This window comes from Ranitomeya imitator, chromosome 4 (assembly GCF_032444005.1).
Source record: "Ranitomeya imitator isolate aRanImi1 chromosome 4, aRanImi1.pri, whole genome shotgun sequence".
Classification (NCBI taxonomy): Eukaryota; Metazoa; Chordata; class Amphibia; order Anura; family Dendrobatidae; genus Ranitomeya; species Ranitomeya imitator.
The window spans coordinates 363,949,018-363,960,393 of NC_091285.1; the positions used below are offsets into that span (position 1 = coordinate 363,949,018).

The 11,376-nt window shown below is 43.4% G+C and overlaps 1 protein-coding gene across 1 annotated transcript in view; it reads left to right on the top strand.

The window, feature by feature from the left end:
- Window positions 1-4,746, top strand: part of RSBN1L (round spermatid basic protein 1 like) — a 104,934-nt gene extending 100,188 nt beyond the window's left edge. Inside the window, exons 7-8 of the mRNA XM_069765132.1 lie at window positions 1,404-1,512; window positions 3,684-4,746. Of these exons, the coding sequence (XP_069621233.1) occupies window positions 1,404-1,512; window positions 3,684-4,292 (718 nt within the window). The 3' untranslated portion in view covers window positions 4,293-4,746. The remainder of the gene's footprint in view (window positions 1-1,403; window positions 1,513-3,683) is intronic.
- Window positions 4,747-11,376: the final 6,630 nt, after the last annotated feature.

Sequence of the window (11,376 nt, forward strand, 5' to 3'; positions counted from 1 at the left end):
GTAAAAAGCAGCTGAAAATTAACATAAAAAAGCAGCAAAAATGCCGAGTGTGAACTTACCCTAAAAATGCTGCTATCGATACTCCGGTATTGCAGCATTTTTTTGTGTGCAGGAAACGTGTGCTTTCTCTGATGAACATTTAAAAAGTTAGGTTTTGCTGCGTTTTTGGTGAGTAAAAAGATTTGCATTTTTGCAGCATTGTCTCATTGTTGTCTATGGGTGAAAAGGTTCAAAAACTTTGAAAGCTTTGACATTTTGTAGATTTAAAAAAATTGTGCAGTTCTCAAACTCTGTCAGGAAAACTAACAGTTAGCATGAGATTTCTGAAATCTCATAGCTGTTTCTGGTATTGTAAAGTTCAACTGCTTTGCATAAAAATGCAAAAACAAATCTACATGTGAATATAACTTAAGTACATGTGAAAACAAGAACCTATACCTTTTCAGGGAAATCCACTTCTTTCTTCTCCTGGACTGATCATTGTCAAAATTCACAAGAAAGATTTGTTTTCGGTGAATACAGACTTTACCATTACTGAGATGAAGTTGTTGCTAAAAAGGTCTATGGAGAGCTGTGACTGTGGTTTTAGGAGAACTTGCAGTAGAATGTCTGTCTCTGTCTCTCCTCCTCCTATCTCCATAGAACTGTAAAATCACCATCCACCCCGCACTTTAATACTTTTTTTTAATACAACTGAATTTTTGTATGCCAAACTTTCATAGGGAATTGTCATATTAATTATTCTTCCATTGCGAAAACGAGGTTCTATCCGCATACACCTGTGGGTTATTGTTTCCTGGCCAGGAAGAGCATTTCCCCTAGAAGGATTCAATTATGGTGGATACATCAGGGCTCTTCTAAGATGCCCAATAAGCAGGCCTCTGGTGTGTGGGACGGGACTGAATACTGATTTTACTCCATAAATTGAGAGTCAAAGCTCAATCCAAGAGGAAAAAGGATCACATTTCGGAGACCTAATACAAAGGTGCTGATTTCCATATGTTCTATTGGGTTTGTTTTATGGTAAAGTGCATCTTATATTCCGAAGAGTATGGTGATTCTTATATTGATAATGCTTAAATAAATTTTTGAGCTTCCCGAATTTACTGACAATGCTTTTCAGATCTTAAAAAAAAAAAAAATCAATCTGCACAGGTATCTACAACATTGTGCTTCCATGCACGTGGCCTCATCTGCTGAGTGTGTGTAATCCTGTATCTGCGCCACGTCTATGAGCCGGCGTCTCGGCCATTACTTGATACTGGTGTACAGTAGTGATAGGTGCAGACACATAAAGCCCAAACACCATAGCCAAAGACCCGTTATATGGTTTCAGATAAATTACGTGTGTAGAAATTGTGCTGTTACTTTAATATTATTTTTTTTCTTTACCTACCATAAAGGAATGAACAGCCTCGGATAACCAAAGATGTAATATGTTTTCATGCTGAAGATTTCTTAGAGGTGGTACAAAGATTGCAGCTAGACCTGCATGAACCCCCGCTGTCCCAGGTAACCTTCTGGGGAGATTTCTAGGCTGATGTTACCGTTTTCTTCCCTGCAATGTGGTGGTTGTAAAGGGTTGCTCATTTCCACATCTGAAGGTTACTAGCGCTGAGGAGGTGCCATTGGCAGGTGTTTGCTAGAAGTCAGCAGGTCACGTCTTACTCTATAGGACATGTCACACACACTGGCCGGTGCTTGTCGCAAGACGCAGAAGTGAGCAGAGACCAATAAAGGCTTTTGAAAATGTCTTTTGGAAGTCTGTATTTCACCCCTATAATGCTCCTTTCACCCTGACAAGTAGGAATGCTTTTCAGACTGTTAAAGGGAAGCTGTCACCCTCAAAATCGCATCTGAGCAAAGCCCACCAGCATCAGGGGCTTATCTACAGCATTCTGTAATGCTGTAGATAAGCCCCCGATGTAACCTGAAAGATGAGAAAAAGAGGCTAGAATATACTCACCCAGGGGTGGTCCTGGTCCGATGGGTGTCACAGTCCGGTCCGGGGCCTCCCATCTTCATAGGATGATGTCCTCTTCTTGTCTTCACGCCGCGGCTCCAGCGCAGGCGTACTTTGTCTTCCCCTTTAGGGCAGAGCAAAGTACTGCAGTGCGCAGGTGCCGGGAAAGGTCAGAGAGGCCCAGTGCCTGCGCACTGCAGTACTTTACCCTGTTGAGGGCTGACAAAGTACGCCTGCATCGGAGCCACAGCGTGAAGACAAGAAGAGGATGTAATCCTATGAAGATAGGAGGCACCGGACCGCGACGCCCATCGGACCGCCCGCCCAGGTGAGTATAATATAACTTCTTTTTCTCATCTTTCAGGTTACATCGGGGGCTTATCTACAGCATTATTCCAGAATGCTGTAGAGCAGGGGTCCCCAACTCCAGTCCTCAAGGCCCACCAACAGGTCATGTTTTCAGGATTTCCTTTGCATTGCACAGGTGATGCAATTATTACCTGGGCAAGACTAAGGAAATCCTGAAAACATGACATGTTGGTGGGCCTTGAGGACTGGAGTTGGGGACCTCTGCTGTAGATAAGCCCCTGATGACGGTGAGCTTAGCTCATATACGATTTTGGGGGAGACAGGTTTCCTTTAAAGCTGATCAGCCATTGGCCTGAAAAGGTTGAATATCCTGCCCAACACTAAAGGGGATGCCCACACTATAAACCTTGGATAATAAGTTCAAGAAATGAGTAATTGGAATATGATCCATTGTTTAAACCAGGTTTTTGTGTTAAATGAATTTTCCAACAAAAATGTCCGCGTTCTTTTCTTCCCATACTGCATTAATTATTCGAAGAGAAAGTGCCAGTGTGAAAATTTTCTAACTTAATAAAAAAAAAAGTATTTTCATGTCAGTCTTTTTGCCCCAAAATAAATGCAACATAAAAACCTGATTTAAATAGAGAATCTTTCTGATGATGGCTTTCCTTTAACCCTTTAACACAATATCACTGTTATCTTAATACAATATCGCTGACAGGGGCATTTACATGGAAAGTGTAACACTGCTTGCACTTATCTGCTCCCATCCGCAAATATTTGGTCTCAGAAATGGCAACAGAAACAAAATGTTTTGTTGTTTTTTAAGCAAATTTCAGATATTGTTTTTCTCCACTAAAAAAAAATTATAGAAGTTTGGTATCACGGCAATACTGACCTGTTACATATAGCATGCCATATGGGATATTTTTATATTTAATGCCTTACAGTGAGAAGTGTGAAATTTGTTTTTTTTCTTAGTTTTTTTAATTCAGAAATAAGATGCCTGCCAAAATCTTGAATCCCAGCCCCACAGTGTTCTTTCTCCTCCACGTTTTACAGTAGGCATTATACCTAGACATTATGCTCCAGGCATCTGAGATGGAGAACACGCGTCCACTGCTCGGTGATGGCGTCTTCTACCATCGCAGCCAATATTCACCATAGCACACGGTGGTGTTAGGCTTGTGGGCAGTAGCTCGCATGTACGGTTCTTGTGCTGGAGTCCTTTCCAGATGAGCAGTTTATTAGCCACGTGCTGTAGTACTTAGCGGCCCTTCTCCATGAGCTTGTGTGCCCTTGGTCTGTTTTCTAGTCGCTCTACTTCACATCACTCACACTGCATTTTCCGAGCTTTCGCTATACCTTTACAATTTCCCACTAACCGATAAGACTTATTTTTCAATTTCAGTGTGTCCAATGGGTTGATGATGCGAAGCTAAATCAACTGCGGAGAGAAGGCATACGCTATGCCAGGATTCAGTTATACGATGACGACATCTACTTCATCCCAAGAAACGTTGTGCACCAGTTCAAGACCGTGTCAGCTGTGTGCAGCCTCGCATGGCATATCCGCCTCAAGATGTACCATCCAGAAATGGCTCCGAACCGCACTAACTTAGAAGAAACTCCTGGTGAAAGTGAGATCAAACCAGATGTTGGGAGAGAAGACAATATATTCTGTGCGGCAAGCACAATTACCTCTCATGTACAGTGTTCTAACATCTGGCAGCTGAAGGACCTTGAGCAGAAAACCCAGCAAGTAAAGCGGGAGCCGGTGTCACCCCACCAAATTAACGAGGCTTTTGGCAATTTAATCCTTCCACCGGTCTCCACCACAGCCACAGAATGTGTGACCTATACAGTGAAGACGGAGCAGATTAAGGACACCCAGAGCAAGAACGGGAGGGAGTCCCTCTTGGGACTGATGACCACGGACTCAGCAGAACGTAGAGATGACACACGGCAACCTGTATCAACAAACCCAAATGTGCGGACAGAAGAGGAACCTCTGTGCTAAAATCTGTATATAGTTTTCTTTTCCTTTTTACTCTACATGACGTAATAATAATAATAATAATAATGTAAAGATTGGTAAATGGAGGGACAAGCTCCGGCTTGCTCTGTAGTCTGTTACTGAATCTAGTTATGTAGCGATGTAACATTCCTCAGTGCCTGTCCATAACTGTGAACTATCCAAGCACTTAGGGCCAGATGCACTGTAAACACTGCAGGTTAACATAAAGTCTCTGACGTTTTCAGTTTTAGGTTCTAGGATAGAGCTGACATTAACATATATATTTTTTGTAAGATGAGCCAGAATTCTTTTTGACAATTCCCGGCTTTTCCATAGAGCTTATTTATATCAATTTTTCATTTTAAAGGTGTCAGCACTGTAGTGTAAATAGCTTTTTTAAATCTTTTTAGTGTGATTTATACTGAAATGTGAACCACCTAATAAAGGTTCATTACAATGCATTTGGTTTTATTTGCCGGCATTTTTGGAACTAATGTCATACTTTCCAGTTCTTCCTTAAAAATGGCATTGTACAGTAGTAAGGACACACCAGCTAGATCTGCACATTTCAGGTTATGCAAAGGCAATTGTTGAAAATACAACCACAGCTTCAAACCCTAATTTCTACTGTAAGCGGATTTCGTTCTTGATTATCAGCTAACCCCTTCTCATTCAGATATGCAAGAGCATAGCCTTTTGTGGGTGGTCGGCTAAACATGCTGAGAAGATCACATTGATGGCGTCTGAGCTGAGATCTAGGGATTCCTACACGGGTATGGTGCTGGCAATCCTTCAGCCTCCTATGTAGTTATTCAGTAATGGAAATCCATCTTAATATTGCAGAGGTTGAGTCAATAACGGGGTTAAATTAGGCCTAAATGCAGACTCCAACGCGTATGTCTTCCAGTGTGACGGACTGCTCCCTCAGTAAGGTATAACAGAAAGGAAGCCGCACACCAGAGCGGAGACTACAATGCTGATTCACAGTATCTGTTGGCTGAAGGATTCTGTATTCCTGCTGCGGGTCTGTCATTTAGCTCTGAGGAGTATGAAGGAATACACACACTGTCTATGAGCCCGCCATATTCATGTGGTGAGCGCCTCTTGGAGGGGACCAGCAGGCTTCTGTATTTAGTCATACAGCAATGTGGGTGGGGGGCAAACATCCTATGAATACGCTGGACTCGCTGTGTCTGTGTTCACTGCTCATAGTAGCCAAATGGCACAAGATTCTTGTGCGATGCTGAAGCATCTAGGTGATGTTGTTTTGATTAGGGTGGATTTTCTAGTGGCAAATCCACATCTTAATTCAGAAACAGCAGTGTGGGTGAAATGTTGCTGTAAATTGATATAATGTTGCAGGCGGCGTCAGTGTGATCTGTCGGACCTCATTATCAGCCGAGTAAGCCTATTGGAGGCGGCAGCCAGCATGGATCGGCTAAGTCTGAATGTGTTCTCTATGAAGAGAGAGGAGGGATCTGGGGGCGGCTTATATTCCCTGAGAATTTGATGACATTTATTAAGGAAACCATCTTTCCCCAAGTATCTGCCATTAAAGGTGTTGGGAAGGAGTCAGGACACCAACATACTTTGTCGGGGAGGACTTCTTGATTGGTACCACCATATAGACATGCGGTAGCGTATATTGACCGTGGGTTCCTATGTTAAGAATCCGTCCACCACACAATATACGCTCTGTATAGTGGACAGCAGCTAGGTATACCACCATATACTGGAGGCCAGTGGGGCACTTTTCTGGCCTAATATTGGGAGAATATGGCCCTCCTGATGTCACACACCTCTTTGAGGCTTGTACATTTTCTATATTGACTTAGAATGTGATTGGTTACTGTGTACAACACCATCATTGACATGTAAGGCATTTAATACCTGGCGCTATACTGCCTTTAAAAGGATTGTCATTCCCCTCATGACGTGATGAGTTATGTCTGAAGCCCCCTGCATCGTTCCAAATTTCTATCAGGAAGTCATCCATGTATTGTACATAGGGAGCACCGCACTTTACAGCCATTCTCTGTTCTGGAGGGATGCACAACCAGCAGACCCTCTTTATAAAGGGGATTTAAGGCAGACCACCTATTTAATGCGTAGTGTCTGCTGGTGTAATCAGACCTGATAATAAATGGATATATTGCCTGGCCAAGTGAGATAGTAATGCTTTGCACAATGATGGATTTGATGACATTGGATCTGATCAATCTTCCTATTTATATTACTTTACTGACAAATAAAAGACTATATTGAAGGCAAGATTCGATGGTGCGCTCTTTTCACGTGACTTCTACTTGCCAAATTATTACACTGGTGGTAGGTTGGGGGGCTAGGGCTCCTTTCCTGGGTGACAGGATCCACTTGAGGCTTCTCAGAAGAGGTGACATTCACATGTTGAATTCAATGGGAGGTATTACACTTCAGAGTAGCCTCAGAACCGTATGTATTGTAATGTTAGACATAGCCTGCTGACGGATTTCCCTTTTGTAATCTGACAGCAGCATGATGTAGGGACAGATAGCCTGATTCCAGAGATGTATCAGCTGGTGGGCGTGTTTGGACTAAGCGGCAGCTAGTCCTGTGATAATCTCCTGCTGATAAAACACTGTATTGAATACATGGCTGGTATCAGGGTCTCTGTCACTGTTATGGCATTCTGATTACAAAGCAAAAACCTGGTGACAGATTTCCTTTTATTATCTCCTTACTCAACCTCCCGAAAAAGTGAAAAGCAGAATGTACCCTTAAGCTTTCAATATGCTCTATTAAATTTGTCTGCAATATTTCTGATAATGTGTCCCCCATCAAAGACCTGCACTGACCCAAAGTATGGGGCCCCATCTTGCGCTCAGTAAATGTAGAGGAGTCCATGCATTTGTGGATCTCTCTAAACCTCTATGGGAGTTGTGAAAATGAAGCACGCATCATCAATGCTAACTCCTGCAGCGCAAACCTGAGCGAGGAATGGACCGCGGCTGCTTCATGCTGCCATTTAGAGGCAAAATGCAAGTGATTTAAGGAAAGTTATTGCACATGTTGCTTAAGTCAAATCTTTTTCTGTAAAACTGTAAATTCTCTTTAAATTTTTTTTTTTATACAAATTTGCGTAATTGTATGCAGTGCAGATTATGACTTTAAGGCCGGGATTAAACTTGCAAGAAACTCGCACAAGGGGTTCGCATCTCAATACCCGGCACTGCCGCCGGCACTTGGGACCAGAGTGCGCGGATCTGAATGTATTTCTATGCAGCTGAACGCTCCAGTCTGGGTGCCGGCGGCAGTGCTGGGTATTGAGAATGCGAACCCCAGTTTCTCGCAAGTGTGATCCCGGCCTAAGCTGCAGAATATAGCATATTTTCATTCAAAGGGAATGTCATCAGAAAATAACTTTGTTTTAAATCAGTTTTTATAAAAAAGAAACGCGGGTAATGTTTTCATACCACAATCTGTATTTTAACCCCTTTCTGCCAATGGACGTACTATTCCGTCCATGTGGGGTGGGCCCTACTTCCCAAGGACGGAATAGTACGTCCAGCGCGATCGGCCGTGCTCACCGGGGAAGCGCGGCCGGGTGTCCGCTGCCTATCGCCGCTGACATCCGGCACTATGTGCCAGGAGCGGTCACGGACTGCCACCGACAAATTAACCCCTGGCACAAAACATGATCGCGGTGTGCCAGCGGTACAGGGAAGCATCGCGCAGGGAGGGGGCTCCCTGCGTGCTTCCCTGAGCCCCCTGCAGCAACGCGATGTGCAGGCATGTACTACGGAGGACAGAGAATGAACTTCAATCCAATATTGCAGCCAGCATGCAGCCAGCGGGTAAGGAAAGGGTGAATCAAACACCCAGAAACCCCGCCTCCATGGCTGAAGATTGTTCCCTCCAAATTCAGGTGACAGTGTCCCTTTAAGTTCCTGTTCTTTGCAGAAGAGGTCGGGAATCTTTCTCGTTATAGGCAGACAACCGGTATCCTGTCTATGCACAGCTTATAATGCAAGATCCGCCATTCACAATAGGTGATGGCACACATTACACAGCTCCCCTTTCCATCACGATCACCTTTGCGCAAGCTCACTACATGCTTCAATACAATTGATGAGTATATTGATGCTCATGGACATGTGAATTTCCTAAAGCTGTTAGTTAGAAAAAACAAAACCCTAGTGGCCAGTGTGAAAAATGCAAGATTTTTTTTCTTTTAAATGTATATTTATACCTAATGCAGAAACCCAACTTAAACAATAAGTCATTTTCTAATAACACATTCCCTTCAAGAGTAGTTGACAAACAGGTTTTTACTAAAACATGGACGGTAGGAAAGAAAAAAAATTGTGGGTCTGTTAGCATGGACTAACAATAGTTTCCACAATTGGATGTGTTAAAATGTTCCTGTGCTGAGATAATCTTATAAATGTGTCCCTGCTGTGTACAGTGTAATGGCTGTGTCTGATTGTACAGGGACATGATCTGATCATACCACAGCTCCTGGGCAGGGGAGTATACAGACAGGACAGCAGGGGATCACAGCTGATTCTTTCCGAGAGGTAAAACAAGTTTTTAAACAGTTTTTCTGTAAGTTTTTACAGAAAGAATCAGCTGTGATCGTGTGCTATCATGCATTTTGTTTCCTCGGCTGCCCAGAAGCTGTGGTATGATCAGACCATGCTCCTGTACGGTCAGACACGGCCATTACACAGTGCACAGCAGGGGCACATTATAAGATTATCTCAGCACAGGAACATTTTATTTAATCACATCCAATTTTGGAATTTTTTTTCTCCAGGTCTTCCCCAGTACTTTGTCCACAATAAAACCTCTTAAATCCTTCAGTAGGTTTACAGCCAACATAAAAAGCGGGACTTGGTCTATAGCTGCTGGGCGTCCCTGCACCCACACCACCACTGATCGGACTTCAGACAAGTCTCTGAAAAATGTAGTAAAGTTACAGTTTAGACTCCTAAACATATAATTAATCTTAGAAGCTGTACAGTGAATGGCAATGGGTATGTAATAATGTAATAGCCTGTTATTACATTAAAAATGTAATAGGATATGTATTCACACGTCAGTTCTTAATCAGTATATGTAAGCCAAAAGTGGGAACAATCTCAAAATACAAAGCAGATGTGGATTCTTAAAGGGTTACTTTGGGAATAGAAAAAAAAGCTAAGTAATAAGTAAATTCCTAAATACCTTTAATTAGCAAATCACAATCATTTTTTGTTTGAGGTATTCTCTATACAATTAAAATGTCTGCCTTGTTTCACTGAGAAGCCTGCAGTAGAATGTTCGAGCAAATGCCTGTGCAGTAGGAAGCTTTGCCCCTCTCCTTTCATATATTGGAAGCTGTGATCCACTTAGGGTATGTGCACACATTGCGGATTTGGCCCTGTGGATCCGCAGCGGATTTGGCAATGCGGATCTGCAGCAGTTTTCCATGCGGTGTACAGTACCATGTTATCCTATGGAAAACCAAATCTGCAGTGCACATGCCGCAGAAAATTCTGTGCAGAAACGCAGCGGTTTATTTTCCACAGCATGTCAACTCTGCGGAATCCGCAGCGTTTTACACCTATTCCATTATAGTTATCCGCAGGTGAAATCCGCACAATATCCGCAGAAAACCCGCATGGAATCCGCAGGTAAAACGCAGGTCATTTTACCTGCGGATTCTCCAGAATCTGCATGGAAAAATCTGCAATGGAATCCGCAATGTGTGCACATACCCTAATACTGCTGGAGATGGCAGAGGTGCTGAGGTAAGAAGAGGCTGCTCACACTGCTGTCCATCAAGTCTGTCTGAACTAATACTGGAGATAGCAGAGGTGCTGAGGTAAGAAGAGGCTGCTCACACTGCTGTCTACCATGTCTGCCTGATCTAATACTGGAGATAGCAGAGATGCTGAGGTAAGAAGAGGCTGCTCACACTGCTGTCCATCATGTCTGTCTGATTTAATACTGCAAATAGGGGTGCTGAGGTAAGAAGATGCTGCTCACACTGCTGTCCATGTCTAATTGAATACTGGAGATAACAAGTGCTGAGGTAAGAAGAGGCTGCTCACAGTGCTGTCCATCATGTCTGATCTAATACTGGAGATAGCAGAGGTGCTGAGGTGTAAGAGGAAGCTGCTCACACTGCTGTCCATCAAGTCTATCTGATTTAATACTGGAGATAGCTGAGGTAAGAAGAAGCTGCTCACACAGCGGTCTACCATGTCTGCCTGATCTAAGGGTATATGCACACGTTGCAGATTTGCCTGTGGAATTTTCTGTGCAGATTCTTCCCTCTCTTGCCAGAAAACGCAGGTGCGGATTTGCTGCGTTTTTTGTGCGTTTTTGTAACCTAAATAAAGCTAACATACTTAAAAAAAAATAAATTGTGATGTAATTTCTCATCCAACCTCTTCATTTACTTACTCCGTTGAAGAATAATGTTTACACAGAGATAGATGGGAGATAGATCATAAATACCAAGCCCAATGTTCAGTAACAAACATAATAAAATGGTACATAGAGTGTTAAATAAGACACACACACAAAATCAGCGTTAGGCCGGGGTCACACTTGCGAGAAACCCGCACCTCAGTACCAGTCACTGCTGTCGGCATTCGGGACCAGAGCGTTCATCCGCGTAGAAATACATGCAGCCTCACACACCGGTCCCAAGTGCCGGCGGCAGTGCCGGGTATTGAGGTGCGGGACTAGTGCGAGTTTCTCGCAAGTGTGACCCCGGCCTTAAACGCAATATGTTTAATTTTTAAAAAATGGAAAAAAAATTGCATGGGCTCCCATGCAATCTTCAAGTCCAGAGTGGGAAAGCCAGCGACTGGGGGCCGATATTTGTAGCCTGGGAAGGGGTTAATACCCATGCATCTTCCCATGCTATGAATCTCAGCACGCAGCTCTATATTTAGCCTTTACGGGCTATTAAAATAGGGGGACACCCCCAAAAAATGACGTTGGGGTCCCCCTATAATTTATAGCCAGAAAGGCTGTACAGACAGCTGTGGGCTGATATTCATAGATTAGAGAGGGGCCAAGGATATTGCCCCCCCCCCCCCCGGCTACAAGTACC